This window comes from Podarcis melisellensis (genome assembly GCF_964234715.1).
Source record: "Podarcis melisellensis genome assembly, chromosome: 10".
Classification (NCBI taxonomy): domain Eukaryota; kingdom Metazoa; phylum Chordata; class Lepidosauria; order Squamata; family Lacertidae; genus Podarcis; species Podarcis melisellensis.
Genome location: NC_138542.1, coordinates 20744560 through 20768868, shown reverse-complemented (window position 1 = coordinate 20768868; position 24309 = coordinate 20744560). Strand labels below are relative to the sequence as shown.

Genomic DNA, 24309 nt, shown 5'->3' with positions numbered 1-24309 from the left:
CACAGCATTTTTTATATGTGTGTAGACTTCACCTTAGTTACCAAAGAGATTGGAATGCTCCACACTATACAGTCATACCTCGCGTTACAGACGTTTCAGGTTGCATTTTCTCAGGTTACAGACCCACCAAAACCCAGAAGTATCGGAAAAGGTTACTTCCGGGTTCCAGTGGTCGCGCATGCGCAGAAGTGCTAAATCGCGCTTTGCACATGCGCAGAATCGCAACCCACATGTGTGCAGACACGGTGTTGAGGGTTGCGAACTTGCCTCCCGCACAGATCAGGTTCGCAACCCAAGCGTCCACTGTACTGCGCATGGAAGAAGATGGTGGCCTGCGTTCTCCCTCTAGGGAGCCCCACGGTCCAAATTCTCCACGTTGCCAAACCAGGTTTGTTGAGCAAGAGAAGGAAGGGGCGACTGCAGCCTCTCCAATTTCTCTTGCTTCTGCCCTCTCCCTGGCAGAGTCACAGGGCACAATTCCCTGCCACGCTCTAGAGAGAGAGAGAGAGCATGTGAACTCCTCCTCTGAGCGATGCACCAACCTTTACTACCACACCACCACGAGAGGGGCAGGACATGAAAGCATGGTAGTGGTCCCAACAAGCATCAATTGACACTTACTTATGAAACCCCATTTATTATTTTGTTCTCAATTCACCCCGCCCTTTTAAAACTCTTTGTAGCCAGAGGCTCCATCAAACTTAAGAACTACTCTAAATATATGTAGTGCCTCCAAATTCATAGCCGTTGTGCGTGTTCCCTTCTGACAAAGTTTTGTCAGCTAATTGTGTCTCTGAACTCCCCCCACCCCACCCCAAAGAGAGGAGCCTCCTCACAGTGCCCCACAAGGACCTGGGAAGCACCCCCTGACCAGCCCCAGAGGCGCCATTCGCCTGGGGAGCTTGTAGCCAGAGTTGCTGTAACAAACAGCTGTGCAAGCCTTTGGGAGGCAGAGACGCAAGAGGGCATCAGAAGAGGGAGGGAAGGAAAAAAATAAAGAGGGACAGAGGGCAGTGGTGCCCGCAGCACCCCTGGCCATCATTCAAGGCACCCCAGGGTTCCACAGCACACAGGTTGAAAACCACTGCCAAAGACCTAGAGGCCTCTGTTTTGCAAGTGGCATTCAACTGCACATTTGGGTTGGACAATTAAAGTACAGCAAACCCACGTGCACACACACACCATGGGTATTTTGCAATAAGTGACAGGAAAATGCACCGGCAAGTGTGGGATAACAACTGCCTCATGCGGCAGGGCAAACAAATCAGAACAAATGATCAGCAATGGGCTAACATCATCTAAGCTCCCTGCAAACTTTGCACAAGGAAATCACAATCATGACTCAACAAACAGGTCATCCTGAAGCCTCCCACCCAGTACAGAAGCAGAGTAATCTCGACTTTAATGCATCTGTAAATTTTAATAACGCAACAGTGGTGTGAAGGGGAAATTGTCCAGTTGGCTTTGCTGCATATGCCTTTTGGGAACATTGCCCCTCCCTTGAAATACAAGGAATGCTCCAAGGCTGCAGAGAAGGAGAGGTCAGGGCAAGAAACCAATAAATATTTGGCACAGTAGCAGAATCTAGGTAGATAAAAAGAAAAGGACATAGCCTAAGAGGAAGAGGCAGGAAAAGTTTTCAAGGAGACTTAGCTGTAGCTTTAACATGCATAGAAGTTGTCACTGTAACCTCCTATTAAATTTTATCCAGAAAACCAATCCCCACTTCACTGATAATGACTTGAGAATGCAGACTTTCACCACTCTGGTGGTGACGTGGATAAGAGACAAGCGAATGTTGTCATGCTCAGCTTTACACACCCATAATACATGAGGCAGGGAGGGAGAATGTACCCTGTTATCACTCAGACTGACAAGAGTACAAGATTAATGTGTGTTAAGCAGCATTTAATTTCTCGGAAGAAGTGTCGGTACTCAAAGTTCCTGGAGGAGGTGGGACTTCAGACTTCCCCAGCTCCAGGTGCGTGGCAGCTGACTGGGGCTACTCAGAGACCATGGGAACCACACTCTGTAAATGCTCTGGGATGTTCATTTAACCCATGCAGTCTGAACTTCTCAGGACACCTACACGCGCATAGAATCACTGCACCACAGAGTTGGAAGGCGGCATATATGGGATTAATATCAAACAAAATAAAATGTTTTCAAGCACGCAAAGAGCTTCACATGTGTTATGCAGCAGCGACCCTTTCATCAAGCACGGGGTGCCAACTTGAATAAAATATTGGGGGTGCCCAGCTAACATCAGCCCTGCATAATGGATCACATGATGTGGTCCATGTACACCATTGGAATGGCAACGCCTACCAACTTGGGAGGGGAGCCAGCCCCCTCAAATATTTTATTGGGGGCGGTCAAAGGGATCTCAGCCCATAGGAGTTGGCTCAAGGGCCTAAAGTCAGCCAGTATCACCACGCGCGCACACACACCCCATTTCACAGATGGGTAGACTGAGGCTGAGAGAAAGACATGAGTAGCAGCCTAGGAAGTTCAGGGCAGAGGCAAGACTCAAAGCAAGGGGTCATTGTTGGAAACCAAGATATGAAAGCTAGGAGCTAAATGGCATAGGGAAACCCTGTCCTAATCCAACACTGTAACCACCGTGCAATGTGTTATATATTGGCTCCTTTCAGCTCTTGAATCACTGTTTCTGTATTCAACTGAAAGCTTCCTTTTGCTACTAACTGAATAAAGTATACCGTATTTTTCGCCCTATAAGACACACTTTTCCCCCTCCAAAAATGAAGGGGAAATGTGTGTGCGTCCTATGGGGCGAATGCAGGCTTTCCCTGAAGCCTGGAGAGCGAGGGGGGTCGGTGCGCACCGACCCCTCTCGCTCTCCAGGCTTCAGGAAGCTATCCACTAGCCGTGGGAGACCCAGCTCTCCCAAGGCTAGCGGAGACCTTGCCGGCACCCAGAAGCTTGGGGCGTGCGGCTCTCCCACGGCTAGCGGAGACCTTGCCGGCACCCAGAATCTTGGGGCGCGCTGAGCTCAGCACGCCCCAAGCTTCGGGCTTAGCGCAGCGCACCTGGGGGGGGAAATAATTTTTTCCCCTTTATTCCCCCCCCCAAAAAAACCTAGGTGCGTCCTATGGGCCGGTGCGTCCTATGGGGGGGGAAATACGGTAAATGTGAAGGCATCAGTGTTAGAAATGGAGATACAAAAGCTATGAGCTAAACAGCACCTTATAAACCAAGGTTATGGGCACAAAAATGGAATGTCTAGGCACACTTTTTTAATAACAAGAATACAAAGCTGAAAACAAACTGTAGCTAAAATATTACATTCATTTTTCACATGGTCTAGTCCTTCCCCTGCCCACCCCCCTAATATTCTTCAGAGGGTCTCTTCTCCAGTCTTTGGAGAGTAGCTGGAAGCAAGGAGGCAGAAAAAGGCCTTCCTTTCTTTCCGCTCTGTGGTTTTCGTCAGAAATCTCAGGCGCAGGGCTGCACCCAGAGCTCAGAAACTGCTCGCACTAATGAAATTCGCTGTTGCAAAATGCCACTAGAACAATGGGAATTTCGAAACTGCCTGCGGGAGTGGGGGAAGAGAGAGAAAAAGTTCCCACTGTGCTATCTACAATGTTTGTGGAATGCTCTCCCTAGGAAGAGTTGGCTGGCACCTTCATTATACAGTGGTACCTTGGGTTAAGAACTTAACTCGTTCCGGAGGTCTGTTCTTAACCTGAAGCACCACTTTAGCTAATGGGGCCTCCCATTGCCGCCACGCGATTTCTGTTCTCGTCCTGAAGCAAAGTTCTTAACTCGAGGTACTATTTCTGGGTTAGTGGAGTCTGTAACCTGAAGCATCTATAACATGATGCTTCTGTAACCCGAGGTACCACTGTACACCTTTAGGCACCAAGCAAAAAAGTTCCTTTTTAACCAGGCCTTTGGCTGATTGACATTCAATGCCCTTTTAAAATATGATGGGAGGATTTATTTTATATTGTGATCTTTTTGTAGTGCACTGCCCTAAGACCTGGGCACAGGGCAGTATACAAAAGTAATGATCATGATCATCATCTCTTGGATTAGAGGAGAAGAAGGTCTCTTCTCCAGTCTTCGGAGAGTAGCTGGAAGCGGGGAGGCAAAAAAAGGTCCTCCTTTCCTTCCACTCTGCGGGTTTCACCAGAAATCTCAGGCGCAGGGCTGCTGCACCCAGAGCTCAGAAACTGCTGGCGTTTCCGGTCGCCAAATGCGCCCGGAACAACGCGAGTTTCGAACCCTGCGAGGGCTGCGCGTGTTGCGTTGCGCGCGGGCTCCCTCGCCTTTCGGAAGAGAAGAGCCGGGGAGCCTCCTTCCTCCGCCGGCGTCCGAGGTGAGCGGCCACAGGCGCCCAGCCGAGGGGCGGCTGAGGAAGCGCGGCCGCGAAAGAGGAACCGAGCCCGCTTCCGAAGGGAAAGGGAGAGATGGAAAAGGCCGCAGGGGACGCGCGCGCGCGCCTCTCCTCCCGGGGAGACTCTTCTTCCCTCACCCGCCTTACCTGCCGCCTTCGCCGGCCCAACAGCAGCGAGCGCCTCGCCGCCGCCGCCGCCTCCTCCTCGCCTCCTCCGACTGCGCATGCGCTTTGGAGGCTCGCGATGCGTACCCAGCGGCGGCCGCCCAGAGTGGCTGCGCAGAGCGAGGGACGGAGTGCCGCCCCCTAGCGCTGGAGGAGCGCCGCGCTTGTGGTGGCGCAGCGGCCTTCGCGTAGCCTGAGGCGCTCCAAGACCGAGAGCGCTCCGAGGGAACTGCAGAGCGCGGTGCCCCGGGCCGCATTGTCTCCCCCCCCCCCACAAAAAAACACCTCTGGTTATTGAGATTCTAATAAATCGACTCCGCGTACAATATAGCATTCTTTTTTATGTTCCCCTTTTTCTCCCCCCTCGTTTCGGCGGGTTGCCATACGTCCGGAATTCCCGGGACGCAGCCAACGCCGCGGGCGTGAAGGGGTGTCGGGTTGCGCCTCCGGGAAAACCCGGGCGGATGGACCGCGTGCCGTTTTTCCTCATAAATAGCTCGGAAACGTCCAGTTCTTTCGAAATTTTGCCAGGCGGCGGGGGGGGGGGGGAGCAGCTCAACAATTTCGCCAATGAAATCTCAACAAAGATTTTCACTTTTGAAAAATATAGCAACCCTACCTATCGTTATAATCATGACCCTTAACTTAATTTTACCATTTCTTTTTTTTATTCCCGCCTCTTATATCTCGAATCCAGCTCACGTTTTCAGATCATTTTGATGCTTCAACGGATAGCCCCAAAATGGGTTTTCCAGAAGCAGATTCATCATGGGGGTCTCTTAGTTTCGCCGTCAAATTAAACCCATTTTAATTTAAACCCATCTTTTTTCTTTTTCTATAAATTTTATTTTCAGGTTTTTCCAAATGGACAGCAACAATCGTCAAATAACGATTGCATACATAGTTGTCGTTGCTTAGACTTCCCTCCACCTTACCACTCCCATATTTTAAAAAGTGAAAAACCAGGACACCCCCAAACTATTTTTTACACAGATGCCCAAAAAGCGTGATTTTTTAAAAAAATTGTTATTAAGTTTTTCAGTTTTACATTTTTGAATATTCATTTAAACAACCTTAAAATATCAACGACTTTCTTCTTCTCTTTCTATTGTTCGTTTTGCATACCATAAATTCCTGCATCTTTTGCATAAACTAAAACATTCAGTATGTTTAGATTGACTTGATTTTTTTTATTATTCCAGGACAAAGCGCCGCCTTTTGGATATTCCCCGCAGACGTCAATTCCACCTTTGAAATCCTGATAAATGCCCGGAAAAATCTGGACATATGTCAGCCGTACCGTATACTGTACAAACATTTGCCTCTCTTTCTTTGCTCCTTTGGTTTCTTACTCTTTGTATTTCTGCAAAAGTCACCTTTTAAAAATATATCTTTATTAATTTAAAATAAATACATTTATGAGAAAACAGATGTATATACAAGTAAACAAACATCCAATCAAACAAACAAATAACAGAAAAATCAAACAAACCACCACACTATAAGATACAAGAAGATTAATATAATTATCATCATATATACTCCTGATACTGAACACAATTATAAAACTTATAGAGAAGAAATTTAAAACTGACTTCCAATTAATCTCTCTGTACTTTATATATCCATTAATTTATTCCGCACAGTTACATATTTCTTTTAACTGCTTGATGTATTTAATTGTTTACCATTTTTTTTTACAAAATAATCTGCATATCTCCCCCATTCTTTGTTGAAAGTTCTTTCTTCTTTAAAGGCGTTGTCCCCCCCTCCCTCTTTTGGCAATTATTAATTGACATTTTATTGGGGAAAAAATCAAATATAAAGTAGCAAAGTGATACGAAAAGAAGAAAAAAGGGAAAAGAACAAAACACAGAACTGTTTAAAGGTGAGAGAAACATGATATGAATAGATACAAAAAATACCCTACATTTTGTATAAATTCATTCTACATATTGTTGTGTTTATGCAATACTGTAGCTGCACCTTAAAGACCAACTAAGTTAGTTCTTGGTATGAGCTTTCGTGTGCATGCACACTTCTTCAGATACCTAACTTAGTTGGTCTTTAAGGTGCTACTGGAAGGAAATTTTTTTATTTTTTTTGTTTTGACTATGGCAGACCAACACGGCTACCTATCTGTAACTTAAGGATGACTAATAGTTAGAGATGAGGGTATCATAAATCCGGTGCAATCTGGAGGCTCTAACTTTTGACGATTTTTGCCCAGACACTGCTGCAGCTACAGTATTGCATAAACACAACAATATGTAGAATGAATTTATACAAAATGTAGTAGACTATAAATATTTCTATTAGTATTAGGTTAATAATATGAAATTTTTAAAAGAATGGATGGGTTAGGGTATTTTTTTGTATCTATTCACAAGAACTAACTTAGTTGGTCTTTGTATCTATTCATAAGAACTAACTTAGTTGGTCTTTAAGGTGCTACTGGAAGGATTTTTTTTATTTTATTAGTCATGCTGGCTGGGTTGATAAGAACTGAAGTCCAACAAAATTTGGAAGGCCACAGATAAAAGCTGCAATCCTTTATTACATATTATTATTAATAATATTCTGTTGGGAACCTCCCACAGTGGCTGGGGAAACCCAGTCAGATATTATTATTATTATTATTTACCTGGCAGTAACTCCTGTTGTTCTCAGAAGGGCTTAGAGCAGCACAGAGAACACCTGCAGAATTTAATAAACTTGAGGGGGGGACTACGAAAAAGCTGCTAATTGTATGGTTTTTGCTGGGAGAACCTACTGTGCTGGCTTTGCTGAGATGGGTGACCTTGCCGTGGCATCACTTGTTTCTAAAGAATTGGGGCGTGTTCTCATAGAAATGTCCATGGCGCAGAAAAAAACAGAATGTACAGCCTGGAAGAAAGTTTCAAGAAATTGCATTGTTTATTATAAAGTAAGATATGATTGAGGGAAATGTTGGTTTCAATGTGAACATGGTTTTGGAAACTGTAATGATGAAAAATATAAATAAAATTTAAAAAGAATAAAGTTTCAAGAAATGCGATCGTTTATTATAAGGTAAGGTACGATTGAGGGAATGGAATGCGGTTTTGGAAACTGTAATAATGAATTTTTAAAAATAAAATTTAAGTTTCAGGAAATTCCAGACCTACCTGCTGCTTCAGCTATTACGGTGACCAGAGGAGGCTGGTCTCATGCTCAGCCTATCCTAGGCTTCCCCAATCTGCCACTCTCCAGATGTGTAGAACTACAACTCCTATCACCCCCAACTAGCATTCCCAGTTTTTCAGAGTCTCAGACTTATCGTGCATTTAAAGCACACAGCTTTCCCTCAAAGAATCCGGGGAACCGCAATTCCTAGCACCCTTAGCAAATCACAGTTCCCGGGATTCTTTGGGGGGAGGAAGACAATCCTTTCTTCCGACTCTCATCTCCAGCTTGAGGAGACCCTGAACAACCACATATGGACTCAGCTACACAGCTGCCAATAAAATGTGTGTTGTAAAGTGCAATATACAAATGTGACATTAGATGGCGGCGGTGAGCTATGGCAAATTTAATATGGTTTTCGAAACGTTTGAGAAGAAGCATTTTGACAGCATTTTTTATATGTGTGTAGATTCCACCTTAGCAGGGCTTCCCAAACTTGGGTCTCAGGCTGTTTTTGGACTATGACTCCTGTCATCCCAAGCTAGCAGGACCAGAGGTCAGGGGTGATGCGAATCATAGTCCAAAAACAGCTGGAGACCCCCAGTTTGGGAGAGCCTGAGCTAGAAGCAGTTTGCTGCCCTTCTTAACCCAGTTTCTAGGGTTTTGAGATGAGGGGGTGACATATTGGAAACCTATTGCCTCCTTAATAATAATAATAATAATATTAATAATAATTTATTATTTATACCATGCCCATCTGGCTGGGCTTCCCCAGCCACTCTGGGCGTCTTTCAACAAAATATTAAAATACAGTAATGCATCAAACATTAAAAGCATCCCTAAACAGGGCTGCCTTCAGATGTCTTCTAAAAATCTCGTAGTTACTGTTCTCTTTGACATCTGATGGGAGGGTGTTCCACAGGGTGGGTGCCACTACCGAGAATGCCCTTTGCCTGGTTCCCTGTAACTTGGCTTCTTGCAGTGAGGGAACCGCCAGAAGGCCCTCGGCGCTAGACCTCAGTGTCTGGGCAGAACATTGGGGGTGGAGACACTCCTTCTCGAATGACCAAGCCAGGCATCCCCAAACTCGGCCCTCCAGATGTTTTGGGACTACAACTCCCATCATCCCTAGCTAACAGGACCAGTGGTCAGGGATGATGGGAATTGTAGTCCCAAATCATCTGGAGGTCCAAGTTTGGGGATGCCTTGACTAGGCCAACAACAGCAGGCTTTCTGTCTCTGCAGCAATGTTTTCCCCTGGTTGTAACACCGGGATGTGACACCAGGCTTCTCTATCCAGCCCTCAGGACTCTCCTCAGGCTGCCATGCTCCCCGCAGCCCGGCTCACAACCTCCTTGGCTGGGAAGCGTCCTTCAAGTTTGATAATATCTTGTTTTCCTGGACGGGGGTTTTCTCTGCCCACTTTTGCATTCTGGCCCATCTTGGTTTTTTGCTCCTGACTCCATGCACGACCTGCATGGAGCCCTTTGAAGGTTGGGCACAAGATGTGGGTCATAATATTGATTTGAATTTGTGGAAGCAATTGTGGAAAACAAATTTAAAATTCACTGCTAGTTACGCGTTAAAAGAGAACTACCCAAAAATCATTCACAGATGATACTTGACACCAAGCAAACTAGGCAAAATGTCTAAATATAGAAGTGACCTATGTTGGAAATGCAAAGAAACAATTGGCACATTTTATCATTCATGGTGGTCTTGTAGAATAATAAAAGAATTATGGGAGATAGTACATAATGAACTTAAGGAAATGTTGAGAAGGACGTTTCCCCAAGACCCAGAAGCTTTTCTTCTGGGAATAACAACAGAAATCCCCGAAGATCTAATTACTCTATGGATGTATGTGTCCACAGCTGCCCGAATTCTGGTAGCACAAAAGTGGACAGGAGATGCAGTACCATCCTGAGAAGAATGGCACCTTAAAATATTAGAATGTATAGAATTTGCCAGTATGACAAATAGATTGCGATATAAAGACAATAAGGGTTTAAAAGAGCACTGAACATTATATATAGATTATATGGGGAAATGTTATAACAAGAAAATAATCGTAACTGGCTGACAAAAATACACAGCAGTAGAGGTTACAATGTGGAGTAATGTAAGGTCATGAAAGCAACTTTGTAGAGCAAGAAAACGCAGTTGAAAAGATAGCAGATGGGAAACCAGGAAGAGAGTAGAAGGGGAGTAAAAGTTAAGGTTTATAAGAGTCAAATAAATTGGAGGAATGAGTTATGGTGCCATTAATAGGAGGAGTTAGGCTAAGACCAGACCATGTCATTACCGAGGAAGCAGATTTAGTCGCTGTTTGAGGACTATCTTTGCCTCCAGGTCTGGTCTTGACCAGATGGATACTGGAATCAGCAAAGGAAACCCACATGACCTGAAGGTGCAGCTGTACAATGCCAGGTCAATGAATCACAAGACCACTGCCATTCATGAGTTGTGGTGAATGCGTCTCTCTGTGAGGGAGCCTTCCCAGACCCGCTGAAAGAGGTGGTTATTAAACCGCTTCTTTAAAAAACATCTTTAGACATAGCCAATATGGCCAACTATTGCCCAGTCTCAAATCTTCCATTCTTGGGCAAGGTGATTGAGCGGGTAGTTGCTGAACAACTCCAGGCATTCCTGGAGGATCCAGACCAATTTGATCCCTTCCAGTGGGATTCAGGCCTCATCATGGGACTGAAACTGCCTTAGTTGCACTGGTCAATGATCTCCAGCAGGCTAGGGACAAAGGTGAGAGCTGTTTCCTAGTTCTGCTGGATCTCTCAGCGGCCTTTGATACCACCGACCAAGACATCCATTTCGCAAAATTTTGAACCTGCGGGTTAGAGGGCTGAGGACTGATTGATTAAATCTAAGATAAAACTGCCCAACCTTTCAGGGGAGAATTTGCAACTATTTGAAACCATTTTTGAGTTATTCTAATAACATTAGATTTTTGGTGAAATTGTGATCCAGTGAGCGAGGGATTTTCCCCAAAAAATGCTTTTCGAGGGGATGGGGGGCCAAGGGCTGGTTTTTAAATGTATAATAAAACCTTCTGTTTGCACTGCCAAAATTTTCACGGGAGCATTTGCAACAGTTTCGCACCATTTTGGAGTGAATAGGAGAACGTCAGTTTTTTGCTGAGGGCTAATTCTTTATCCGATGATGAAAACGCTTCTGTTTCCTCCGAAAAACATTTCAGGGGACTTTGCAACAGTTTGGCACCATTTTTGAGTGAATTGCCCAAAGTCAGATTTCTGAAGAAATTGTGACCCCGGGACTTAGGGATTTTTTCCAAAAATCTTTTTCTGCTGGTTGAGTTGTCGAGGGCTGATTTCCTTTCCTGTGATAAAAAGACTTCTGTTTCGACCGCCAAAGCTCTCAGGGGCGCATTTGCAACCGTTTGGCACCATTTTTGAGTGAGTTGCCGAAAGTCAGATTTTTGATGAAATTGTGACCCCGGGGTTTAGGGATTATTTCAAAAAAGTATTTTTCTGCCAGTTGAGTTGTTGAGGGCTGATTTCTTTTCCTGTGTTTAAACTCCTTCTTTTTCGACCGCCAAACCTCTCAGGGGAGCAATTGCAACCGGTCAGCAGCGTTTTTGGCGGTCGAAAAAGTCAGATTTTTGATGAAATTGTGACCCCGGGGCTTAGGGATGTTTTCAAAAAAATATTTTTCTGCCGGTTGAGTTGTCGAGGGCTGATTTCTTTTCCTGTGTTTAAACTCCTTCTTTTTCGACCGCCAAACCTCTCAGGGGAGCGGTTTGGCACCATTTTTGAGTGAATTGCCAAAAGTCAGATTTTTGATGAAATTGTTACCCCGGGGCTTAGGGATTTTTTCAAAAAAATCATTTCCTGCCGGTTAAGTTATCGAGGGCTAATTTTTTTCCCTGTGATAAAAAGCCTTCTGTTTCGAACGCCAATCATCTCAGGTGAGCATTTGCAACCGTTTGGCAGCATTTTTGAGTGAATTGCCGAAAGTCAGATTTTTGATGAAATTGTTACCCCGGGGCTTAGGGATTTTTTCAAAAAAATATTTTTCTGCCGGTTGTGTTATCGAGGGCTGATTACTTTTCCTGTGATAAAAAGCCTTCTGTTTCGACCGCCAATCATCTCAGGTGAGCATTTGCAATTGTTTGGCAGCATTTTTGAGTGAGATGCCGAAAGTCAGATTTTTGATGAAATTGTGACCCCGGGGCTTCGGGATTTTTTCAAAAAAATATTTTACTGCTGGTTGGGTTGGCGAGGGCTGATTTCTTTTCCTGTGATAAAAAGCCTTCTGTTTCGACACCAAAACCTCTTTGGGGAGCATTTGCAACCGTTTGGCAGCATTTTTGAGTGAGTTGCCGAAAGTCAGATTTTTGATGAAATTGTGACCCCGGGGCTTAGGGATGTTTTCAAAAAAATATTTTTCTGCCGGTTGAGTTGTCGAGGGCTGATTTCTTTTCCTGTGTTTAAACTCCTTCTTTTTCGACCGCCAAACCTCTCAGGGGAGCGGTTTGGCACCATTTTTGAGTGAATTGCCAAAAGTCAGATTTTTGATGAAATTGTTACCCCGAGGCTTAGGGATTTTTTCAAAAAAATCATTTCCTGCCGGTTAAGTTATCGAGGGCTAATTTTTTTCCCTGTGATAATAAGCCTTCTGTTTCGAACGCCAATCATCTCAGGTGAGCATTTGCAACCGTTTGGCAGCATTTTTGAGTGAATTGCCGAAAGTGAGATTTTTGATGAAATTGTTACCCCGGGGCTTAGGGATTTTTTCAAAAAAATATTTTTCTGCCGGTTGTGTTATCGAGGGCTGATTACTTTTCCTGTGATAAAAAGCCTTCTGTTTCGACCGCCAATCATCTCAGGTGAGCATTTGCAATTGTTTGGCAGCATTTTTGAGTGAGATGCCGAAAGTCAGATTTTTGATGAAATTGTGACCCCGGGGCTTCGGGATTTTTTCTTTTTTTTTTTTTTTTATAAAAATTTTTATTAAGATTTTTTACAAATACATATTTAACAAACAGAATAGGTTTCATAACATCCTTTCATTCTATTGCGGACTCCCTCACGTCTCCCGCTTCCACTTTCATCATTAAAAACGAATTTTTCCAAGCAAATTATCATCTTGTTTATGCTCTTAAGTGCAATATTTAGGTTAAACTCCAATAAAAAATTATAATTTAATGGTAGACAGTTATTTCTACTCTGGCTTCCTTGTTAGGATTCAACCAAATTACAGTACTTTTGTAAATAAATCTTAAATTTCTTCCAGTCTTCTTCGACCCTCTCCTCTCCCAGGTCGCGGATTCTGCCAGTCATCTCAGCCAGTTGCATATAGTCCATCAGCTGCATCTGCCATTCTTCCAGTGTGGGTAGATCTTGGGTTTTCCAGCTCTTAGCAATAAGTATCCTTGCCGCCGTTGTAGCGTACATAAAAAATGTTCTGTCCTTCTTTAACACGTTCTGGCCGACCATGCCCAGAAGGAAGGCCTCTGGTTTCTTGGTGAAGGTATACTTAAATACCTTTTTTAACTCATTGTATATCATTTCCCAAAAGGCCTTCACTTTAGGGCAGGTCCACCAGAGGTGAAAAAATGTTCCTTCATTTTCCTTACATTTCCAACATTTGTTATCAGACGAATGGTATATTTTAGCCAATTTCACTGGGGTCATGTACCATCTATATATCATTTTCATTACATTTTCCTTCAGAGCATTACATGCTGTGAAGTTCAGCCCGGTGGTCCATAACCTTTCCCAGTCCTCAAACATAATGTTGTGCCCAATATCCTGGGCCCACTTTATCATAGCCGATTTAACCAATTCGTCTTGTGTGTTCCATTTCAGCAGCAAGTTATACATTTTTGAAAGTACCTTAGTCTTAGGTTCTAGCAGTTCTGTCTCCAGTTTCGATTTCTCCACCTGGAATCCTAACTTTTTATCAATCTTAAACACTTCCTTAATCTGAGCATAGTGTAACCAGTCTCGCACTTTATCTTTCATTTTCTCTAAACTCTGCAGTTTCCAATTGTCTCCATCCCTTTCTAGTATTTCCCAATATTTTGGCCAATTGGCCTCCATATTGGGTCTTTTTCGGGCCTTAGCCTCCAAAGGTGACAGCCACCTCGGTGTTTTGTTTTCTAATAAGTCTTTGTATCTTGTCCAGACATTAAATATTGCTTTTCTGACAATATGGTTCTTAAAGACCTTGTTGATCTTAACCTTGTCGTACCATAAATATGCATGCCATCCAAATGCATTGTTAAAACCTTCCAAATCCAGCACATCCGTGTCCTCCAGAAGTAGCCAGTCTTTTAGCCAGCAGAAAGCTGCGGCTTCATAGTACAACTTTAAGTCTGGCAGGGCAAAGCCCCCTCTTTCTTTTGCGTCCGTTAATATCTTAAACTTAATTCTGGGCTTTTTGCCCTGCCAGACAAATTTGGAGATATCTTTCTGCCACTTCCGGAAGCACTCCGTTTTATCTACAATCTGCAATGTCTGAAACAAAAATAACATTTTTGGCAATACATTCATCTTAATAGCAGCTATTCGACCTAACAATGAGAGTTTCAATTTTGACCAGCTATCCAAGTCTCTCTTAATTTCAGACCAACATTTTTCATAATTATCTTTAAACAGACTCAAATTCTTTGCTGTTATGTTTACCCCTAGGTATTTAACTTTCTTAACCACAGTTAACTCTGTCTCTCTCTGAAACCGTTCCGACTCAATATCTGTCAAGTTTTTTCCCAACACCTTGGTTTTTTGCTTATTTAGTTTAAATCCCGCCACCCGACCAAAATCTTGGATTAGTTGTAGTACTCTTTTCGTACTAGATTCTGGCTCCTGTAATGTCAGAACTAAGTCATCTGCAAACGCTTTAAGTTTGTATTGTTTCGCTCCGACCTGTATCCCTTCCACCAACCTGTCCCCTCTAATCATGTTCAAGAGCACCTCCAGGACCGAGATAAATAATAACGGGGAAATCGGGCAGCCTTGTCGTGTTCCTTTTTCAATTTTAAACTCTTCTGTAACCACATTGTTAACTATCAGTTTAGCCTTTTGTTCTGAATATATTGCATCAATCCCATTCTCAAACCCCCGGCCCACTCCCATTTCTTTTAAATTCCCTTTCATAAACTTCCAGGATATATTATCAAAGGCCTTCTCCGCGTCTATAAAAATTAAAACAGCTTTAGTATTTATGTCTGTTTGTAAAAGCTCCAATATATCTATAATGTTCCTTGTATTGGCAGACATATGTCTACCTGGGAGAAAGCCTGCCTGGTCTTTATGAATTACTTTGTTTAAAACCCTCTTGAATCTACTTGCCAAAACGTCTGCAAATATTTTGTAATCCACATTTAAAAGGGAGATGGGACGGTAGTTCTTAAGCTGTGTCTTTTCAGTTTCCGATTTTGGTATCAATGTGATGAAGACTTCTTTCCACGATTCTGGCGCCTTCTTCCCCTCTAAAATTTCATTGCTGACCTCCATCAGTGGTTGTATCAAATAGTCTTTCAATGACTTATAGTACTTGGAGGTCAGCCCATCTGGTCCTGGTGATTTGCCCTGTTTCATGTTTTGGATGGCCTGCTCAATCTCTTGTCGTGTTATTTTGCCATTCAGAATTGATCTATTTTCTTCTGACAACTTTGCCAGTCCATTTGTCTTTAAAAATTGTTTAATCGCTGCTTCATCTTGTGGCCCTTGAGTGTATAATTTTTTGAAATATCTCTGGAAACACTTTCTAATCTCTCCGGGGTTCTGGATACATCTTCCTTCAATCTCTAAGTTTGTCACTGTGTTTAACTTTTGTCTCCTCTTCAACTGCCAAGCTAGCAGTTTTCCACATTTATTAGCCGACTCAAAAGTTTTTTGTTTCATTAGTTTGATTTTCCATTCTATTTCCTGATTTATCAGTTTACAATATTGTGCTTGGTAAAGTTTGATTTCTCTCAGAATCGGCTGGGACTTCGGATTAAGTCTTAACTTCTTCTCCAACTCCTTGATTTTTTCCAAAGTTTTATCTTTCCTTTCGTTTTGTTTCCTTTTCTTTACTGTGTTCTGTTGTATCAGGAACCCCCTCATCACGGCCTTACTTGCGTCCCAGATAGTTCTTTTTTCCACTGTAGTGTTCATATTGATCTCAAAATAATCCTTTAGGGCTTTTTGGGCCTTCTTAGTAATCTCCTGATCTCTAAACAGGCCATCATTCATCTTCCATCTGAAGGAGCCGGTTGGAATCAATGTCATGTCCATTCTCAGTGCGTTATGGTCGGAGCATGTCTTTGGGCAGATTTCCACCTTTCTGATCTTAGGTGCCAGACCTCTAGTTATCCATATCTGGTCGATTCTTGTCCAAGTCAGTTGGGCTTCAGAGAAAAATGTTCCTTCCCTTCCCAAGGGGTTTCTCACTCTCCAAATGTCGATCCAGTCCATATTGTCTGTCATTTCAAAGAAGGTCTTTGGTAGTCTCCCATCTTTAGAAATTTTTTGGCTCTGTGACTTATCCATGTTGGTTGATACAACTCCATTCATATCTCCCATCATAATGATGTTGTTGTAGTCCAGATAGTCCAGCATAGTCTCATGCAACTTCTTATAGAATTCCGATTTTCCTTCATTTGGAGCATAAATTCCTAATATCAGTATTTTTTCCCCTTGATGTTGTATTTCTATCGCCAAAATTCTTCCATGCTCATCTTTAAACAGAAATTTAGGTGAAAGGCTCTCTTTTGCATAAATTACCACACCTCTCTTTTTAACTGTATCCGAAGATATAAATTCCTGACCAAGTCTTTTATTTATTAACACTTTTCTGTGGAGCCTAGTCACATGTGTTTCCTGTAAGCAAATAATGTCCAAATGTTCCTTTTTTAAAATGTGAAAGATTTTTCTCCTTTTTCCTGGAATGTTACAGCCATTTATGTTCCAGCTCAAAAGTTGCAGAGACATCCTGAATATATCTGGTTATTCTTGCTGTGGGGGTACCTTATTCTCAGATTTTTGGGGGTCCGAGGGTGCAGGAACCCCCGGAGGTTCAGGCCCTGGGGGTAATCCAAGTCCCTTGTGAAGATCTTCTCCGTGTGCCACCAAAAACTTGTCTCTATCCTCCGGCATTCTAATTTTGGTCTTCCTCCCTCTGAAAGTAAACGATAAACCTTGGGGAAACTCCCACCTGAAGATGATTGAGTTGCTCCTTAGCAATTTTACTAATTCCGAGTAGTCTGCTCGAAGATCCAACAGCTGTTTAGGAATATCCTTATAAATTTCAATTCTTTTGTCCAAAATATCCAGTGACTTTCCGTAGTGCAGGCCTAGAATCTTGTCCCTTTCCTCCTTTGATCTCAATATTATCAAACAGTCTCTGGGCTTCTCCTTCCTTATAAGTCTTCCAAGCCTAAAAGCAGATAGTATTTTAAAGTCTTTTTCTTCTAAGTTCCAAAACTTGGAAAATTCTTTGGTAAGGAACTCAGTTAAGTTACCTTCTTCCACTTCTGGAATTGAGCGTATCCTTAAATTGGCCTCCCTGTTCCGAAGTTCTGTCATGGAAAAGTAGATCTGGTGTTCTCCTACTTGTTTGCTGAGTGGTCTTACTTCTTTTTCAAGCTGTCCCAATCTTTGGCTAGTGTCTTCCGCCAGTTTCCGATTTTCACCTACAGCCTCCTTCAATTCTCCAATAGATTGAACATTCTGTGCAACTTGTCCAGTTAGTCTATTTAAACTTTCTGTGTTTAAGTCAATTTTAGCTGATTGCTGGTCAGCCTTTCTGTCCAGAGCCTCCAATTTTTCAAAAATTTTCTCCAAAATAGTGCCACTTGCTCCTGAGGCCATATCTTCCAGTTGTAATTCCTCAGTTTCTCCCTCCCCTGATTGTAGCAGGGAAGCCGCTTCTGCCTCAGGAGGCAAAGTAGTAGGCAAAGCAGGCACAGATGATCTACGCTGTGAGACTGTCGGTAAAGTTAGCGTTGTTTGTCTGGTTCTTCCCCTTTTTCTTGTTCCACTCATTCCAAAGTTATCTAAAAACCAAGGTCAAACTGAATTGTTCCCATGAGAAAGTAAGAGCCCAGATGGTAACACTCAAACAGGAGGCCGGGAAAGAGAAAGTAAAACAAAGTCACTGCTGTAAATCCAAAAATCCTCTAGGTGGAGCTTAGAATGTCTTTGGGGAGGAAGTCCAATCCAATTAAAATTAGTAAGTCTGGATTGATCTCCAAAGATCTTCACAAAGATAAATTTTAGCAGAGTTAAAACTTAAAGCCAAACATTGTTTCCAAAAGTGCTTAGACCACAAGTGTTTCAAAGTAACAAATTCAAACTCAGTATGTTCCAAAGTTCAGATTCAAAGTATCCAAAGCCTGCAGGCTGACTGCTCAGTTACTCAGGCAGCTCCAGTACCTGGGTTTCTTACTTTTATTTGTAATCCAATAGATCAACAGAAGACAGGTACCCTTGTCTCAATGAAGGTCCAAAAATCAGCCACCTAAAGTCTTTAAATCAGCCAGAAACAACAGTTTAAATAGGTGCCAGATCAGTCAATGCAAAACGTTACTCTTTGTCTCCACTCCTCCTGCTCTTTACTTTCAAGTTCAGTGTCAGCGGAAGACGGACTTCCTGTTTTTCGTCACTCCGCTTTCAGCCAAATTCACAATTTTTAGAGGCTTTAGAAGTATATTGTCCAAATTACTCACGGGTTGTTGCTTTCCAAAGTTAGCAGTTTCAAGAAGAAAGGTCAGCGCTCACCGGCAACAGCGACGCGGCTTCGCTCCGTTGATCGCGCAACGACCCACAGCGCCGCTACCCCCTCCGCGGTCCGGAGCCCCTTACGGGGTCCCTTCGTCGTTTTAGGGGCTGCTTTTGGCGCCCGCCGGGTCTCAGGACCACAGGCTTCTGCTGCCTGTGGTTTTTCTGGATGGGTCCCCGCTTCGCAGTAGCGGGCGACCCGTTTCGACGGAGCTACCCTCTCCCGTTCAGGAGCTGGCAGCCATTGCCGTTCGCGCCGCCTCCGGAAGTCGGGGCTTCGGGATTTTTTCAAAAAAATATTTTACTGCTGGTTGGGTTGGCGAGGGCTGATTTCTTTTCCTGTGATAAAAAGCCTTCTGTTTCGACACCAAAACCTCTTTGGGGAGCATTTGCAACCGTTTGGCAGCATTTTTGAGTGAGTTGCCGAAAGTCAGATTTTTGATGAAATTGTGACCCCGGGGCTTAGGGATTTTTTCAAAAAAATCATTTCCTGCCGGTTAAGTTATCGAGGGCTAATTTTTTTCCCTGTGATAAAAAGCCTTCTGTTTCGACCGCCAATCATCTCAGGTGAGCATTTGCAACCGTTTGGCAGCATTTTTGAGTGAATTGCCGAAAGTCAGATTTTTGATGAAATTGTGACCCCGGGGCTTAGGGATTTTTTCAAAAAAATCATTTCCTGCCGGTTAAGTTATCGAGGGCTAATTTTTTTCCCTGTGATAAAAAGCCTTCTGTTTCGAACGCCAATCATCTCAGGTGAGCATTTGCAACCGTTTGGCAGCATTTTTGAGTGAATTGCCGAAAGTCAGATTTTTGATGAAATTGTGACCCCGGGGCTTAGGGATTTTTTCAAAAAAATATTTTTCTGCCGGTTCAGATGTCGAGGGCTGATTTCTTTTCCTGTGATAAAAAGCCTTCTGTTTTGACCGCCTAACCTCTCAGGGGCGCATTTGCAACCGTTTGGCAGCATTTTTGAGTGAGATGCCGAAAGTCAGATTTTTGATGAAATTGTGAACCCGGGGCTTAGGGATTTTTTCAAAAAAATATTTTTCTGCCGGTTGTGTTATCGAGGGCTGATTACTTTTCCTGTGATAAAAAGCCTTCTGTTTCGGCCTCCAAACCTCTTAGAGGAGCATTTGGAACCGTTTGGCAGCATTTTTGAGTGAGATGCCGAAAGTCAGATTTTTGATGAAATTGGGACCCCGGGGCTTAGGGATTTTTTCAAAAAAATATATTTCTGCCGGTTGTGTTGTCGAGGGCTGATTTCTTTTCCTGTGATAAAAAGCCTTCTGTTTCGACCGCCAAACCTCTTAGGGGAGTGTTTGGAACCGTTTGGCAGCATTTTTGAGTGAATTGCCGAAAGTCAGATTTTTGATGAAATTGGGACCCCGGGGCTTAGGGATTTTTTCACAAAAAATATTTTTCTGTTGGTTGAGTTGTCGAGGGCTGATTTCTTTTCCTGTGATAAAAAGACTTCTGTTTTGACCGCCAAACCTCTCAGGGGCGCATTTGCAACCGTTTGGCAGCATTTTTGAGTGAATTGCCAAAAGTCAGGTTTTTGATGAAATTGTGACCCTGGCGCTTAGGGATTTTTTTAAAAAAATATTTTTTCTGCCGGTTATGTTGTCAAGTGCTGATCTCTTTTTCTGTGATAAAAAGCCTTCTGTTTGGTCCGCCAAACCTCTCAGGGGTTAATTTGCAACCGTTTGGCAGCATTTTTGAGTGAAATGCCGAAAGTCAGATTTTTGATGAAATTGTGACCCCGGGCTTAGGGATTTTTTCAAAAAAATATTTTTCTGCCGGTTGAGTTGTCGAGGGCTGATTTCTTTTCCTGTGATAAAAAGCCTTCTGTTTCGACCGCCAAACCTCTTAGGGGAGCATTTGCAGCCGTTTGGCAGCATTTTTGAGTGAGTTGCCAAAAGTCAGATTTTTGATGAAATTGTGACCCCGGGGCTTAGGGATTTTTTCAAAAAAATATTTTTATGCCGGTTGAGTTGTCGAGGGCTGATTTCTTTTCCTGTGATAAAAAGCCTTCTGTTTGGTCACCAAAATTCTCAGGGGCGCATTTGCAACCGTTTGGTAGCATTTTTGAGTGAATTGCCAAAAGTCAGATTTTTGATGAAATTGTGACCCCGGGGCTTAGGGATTTTTTTAAAAAAATATTTTTTCTGCCGGTTAAGTTGTCAAGTGCTGATCTCTTTTCCTGTGATAAAAAGCCTCCTGTTTCGACCACCAATCATCTCAGGTGACCATTTGCAACTGTTTGGCAGCATTTTTGAGTGAGATGCCGAAAGTCAGATTTTTGATGAAATTGTGACCCCGGGGCTTAGGGATTTTTTCAAAAAAATATTTTTCTGCCGGCTGAGTTGTCGAGGGCTGATTTCTTTTCCTGTGATAAAAAGGCTTCTGTTTGGTCTGCCAAACCTCTCAGGGGCGCATTTGCTACCGTTTGTCAGCATTTTTGAGTGAATCGCCGAAAGTCAGTTTTTTGATGAAATTGTGACCTTGGGGCTTAGGGATTTTTTTAAAAAAAATATTTTTCTGCCGGTTGAGTTGTCGAGGGCTGATTTCTTTTCCTGTGATAAAAAGCCTTCTGTTTCGACCGCCAACCCTCTTAGGGGAGCATTTGGAACCGTTTGGCAGCATTTTTGAGTGAGATGCCGAAAGTCAGATTTTTGATGAAATTGTGACCCCGGGGCTTAGGGATTTTTTCAAAAAAATCATTTCCTGCCGGTTAAGTTATCGAGGGCTAATTTTTTTTCCCTGTGATAAAAAGCCTTCTGTTTCGACAGCCAATCATCTCAGGTGAGCATTTGCAACCGTTTGGCAGCATTTTTGAGTGAATTGCCGAAAGTCAGATTTTTGATGAAATTGTGACCCCGGGGCTTAGGGATTTTTTCAAAAAAATATTTTTCTGCCGGTTCAGATGTCGAGGGCTGATTTCTTTTCCTGTGATAAAAAGCCTTCTGTTTTGACCGCCTAACCTCTCAGGGGCGCATTTGCAACCGTTTGGCAGCATTTTTGAGTGAGATGCCGAAAGTCAGATTTTTGATGAAATTGTGAACCCGGGGCTTAGGGATTTTTTCAAAAAAATATTTTTCTGCCGGTTGTGTTATCGAGGGCTGATTACTTTTCCTGTGATAAAAAGCCTTCTGTTTCGGCCTCCAAACCTCTTAGAGGAGCATTTGGAACCGTTTGGCAGCATTTTTGAGTGAGATGCCGAAAGTCAGATTTTTGATGAAATTGGGACCCCGGGGCTTAGGGATTTTTTCAAAAAAATATATTTCTGCCGGTTGTGTTGTCGAGGGCTGATTTCTTTTCCTGTGATAAAAAGCCTTCTGTTTCGACCGCCAAACCTCTTAGGGGAGTGTTTGGAACCGTTTGGCAGCATTTTTGAGTGAATTGCCGAAAGTCAGATTTTTGATGAAATTGGGACCCCGGGGCTTAGGGATTTTTTCACAAAAAATATTTTTCTGTTGGTTGAGTTGTCGAGGGCTGATTTCTTTTCCTGTGATAAAAAGACTTCTGTTTTGACCGCCAAACCTCTCAGGGGCGCATTTGCAACCGTTTGGCAGCATTTTTGAGTGAATCGCCGAAAGTCAGATTTTTGATGAAATTGTGACCCCGGAGCTTAGGGATTTTTTCAAAAAAATATTTTTCTGCCGGTTGAGTTGTCAAGGGCTGATTTCTTTTCCTGTGATAAAAAGCCTTCTGTTTCGACCGCCAAACATCTCAGGGGCGCATTTGCAACCGTTTGGCAGCATTTTTGAGTGAATTGCCAAAAGTCAGGTTTTTGATGAAATTGTGACCCTGGCGCTTAGGGATTTTTTTTAAAAAATATTTTTTCTGCCGGTTATGTTGTCAAGTGCTGATCTCTTTTTCTGTGATAAAAAGCCTTCTGTTTGGTCCGCCAAACCTCTCAGGGGTTAATTTGCAACCGTTTGGCAGCATTTTTGAGTGAAATGCCGAAAGTCAGATTTTTGATGAAATTGTGACCCCGGGCTTAGGGATTTTTTCAAAAAAATATTTTTCTGCCGGTTGAGTTGTCGAGGGCTGATTTCTTTTCCTGTGATAAAAAGCCTTCTGTTTCGACCGCCAAACCTCTTAGGGGAGCATTTGCAGCCGTTTGGCAGCATTTTTGAGTGAGTTGCCAAAAGTCAGATTTTTGATGAAATTGTGACCCCGGGGCTTAGGGATTTTTTCAAAAAAATATTTTTATGCCGGTTGAGTTGTCGAGGGCTGATTTCTTTTCCTGTGATAAAAAGCCTTCTGTTTGGTCACCAAAATTCTCAGGGGCGCATTTGCAACCGTTTGGCAGCATTTTTGAGTGAATTGCCAAAAGTCAGATTTTTGATGAAATTGTGACCCCGGGGCTTAGGGATTTTTTTAAAAAAATATTTTTTCTGCCGGTTAAGTTGTCAAGTGCTGATCTCTTTTCCTGTGATAAAAAGCCTCCTGTTTCGACCACCAATCATCTCAGGTGACCATTTGCAACTGTTTGGCAGCATTTTTGAGTGAGATGCCGAAAGTCAGATTTTTGATGAAATTGTGACCCCGGGGCTTAGGGATTTTTTCAAAAAAATATTTTTCTGCCGGCTGAGTTGTCGAGGGCTGATTTCTTTTCCTGTGATAAAAAGGCTTCTGTTTGGTCTGCCAAACCTCTCAGGGGCGCATTTGCTACCGTTTGGCAGCATTTTTGAGTGAATCGCCGAAAGTCAGTTTTTTGATGAAATTGTGACCTTGGGGCTTAGGGATTTTTTTTAAAAAAATATTTTTCTGCCGGTTGAGTTGTCAAGGGCTGATTTCTTTTCCTGTGATAAAAAGCCTTCTGTTTCGACCGCCAACCCTCTTAGGGGAGCATTTGGAACCGTTTGGCAGCATTTTTGAGTGAGATGCCGAAAGTCAGATTTTTGATGAAATTGTGACCCCGGGGCTTAGGGATTTTTTCAAAAAAATCATTTCCTGCCGGTTAAGTTATCGAGGGCTAATTTTTTTTCCCTGTGATAAAAAGCCTTCTGTTTCGACAGCCAATCATCTCAGGTGAGCATTTGCAACCGTTTGGCAGCATTTTAGAGTGAATTGCCGAAAGCCAGATTTTTGATGAAATTGTGACCCCGGGGCTTAGGGATTTTTTCAAAAAAATCATTTCCTGCCGGTTAAGTTATCGAGGGCTAATTTTTTTCCCCTGTGATAAAAAGCCTTCTGTTTCGACCGCCAATCATCTCAGGTGAGCATTTGCAACTGTTTGGCAGCATTTTTGAGTGAGTTGCCAAAAGTCAGATTTTTGATGAAATTGTGACCCCGGGGCTTAGGGATTTTTTCAAAAAAATATTTTTATTCCGGTTGAGTTGTCGAGGGCTGATTTCTTTTCCTGTGAGAAAAAGCCTTCTGTTTCGACCGCCAAACCTCCCAGGGGCGCATTTGCAACCGTTTGGCAGCATTTTTGAGTGAATTGCCGAAAGTCAGATTTTTGATGAAATTGTGACCCCGGGGCTTAGGGATTTTTTCAAAAAAATATTTTTCTGCCGGTTAAGTTGTCCAGGGCTGATTTCTTTTCCTGTGATAAAAAGCCTTCTGTTTCGACCGCCAATAATCTCAGGTGAGCATTTGCAACCGTTTGGCAGCATTTTTGAGTGAATTGCCGAAAGTCAGATTTTTGATGAAATTGTGACCCCGGGGCTTAGGGATTTTTTCAAAAAAATCATTTCCTGCCGGTTAAGTTATCGAGGGCTAATTTTTTTCCCTGTGATAAAAAGCCTTCTATTTCGAACGCCAATCATCTCAGGTGAGCATTTGCAACCGTTTGGCAGCATTTTTGAGTGAATTGCCGAAAGTCAGATTTTTGATGAAATTGGGACCCCGGGGCTTAGGGATTTTTTCACAAAAAATATTTTTCTG

At 42.9% G+C, this 24309-nt stretch overlaps 1 protein-coding gene across 1 annotated transcript in view; it reads right to left on the bottom strand.

Moving 5' to 3' along the window:
- The window catches only part of FAM3C (FAM3 metabolism regulating signaling molecule C), a 39300-nt gene extending 34503 nt beyond the window's left edge, over positions 1–4797 (bottom strand). The window contains exon 1 of the mRNA XM_081929034.1: positions 4508–4797. Coding sequence (XP_081785160.1) covers positions 4508–4782 — 275 coding nt within the window. The 5' untranslated portion in view covers positions 4783–4797. The remainder of the gene's footprint in view (positions 1–4507) is intronic.
- Between the last annotated feature and the right edge of the window lie 19512 nt (positions 4798–24309).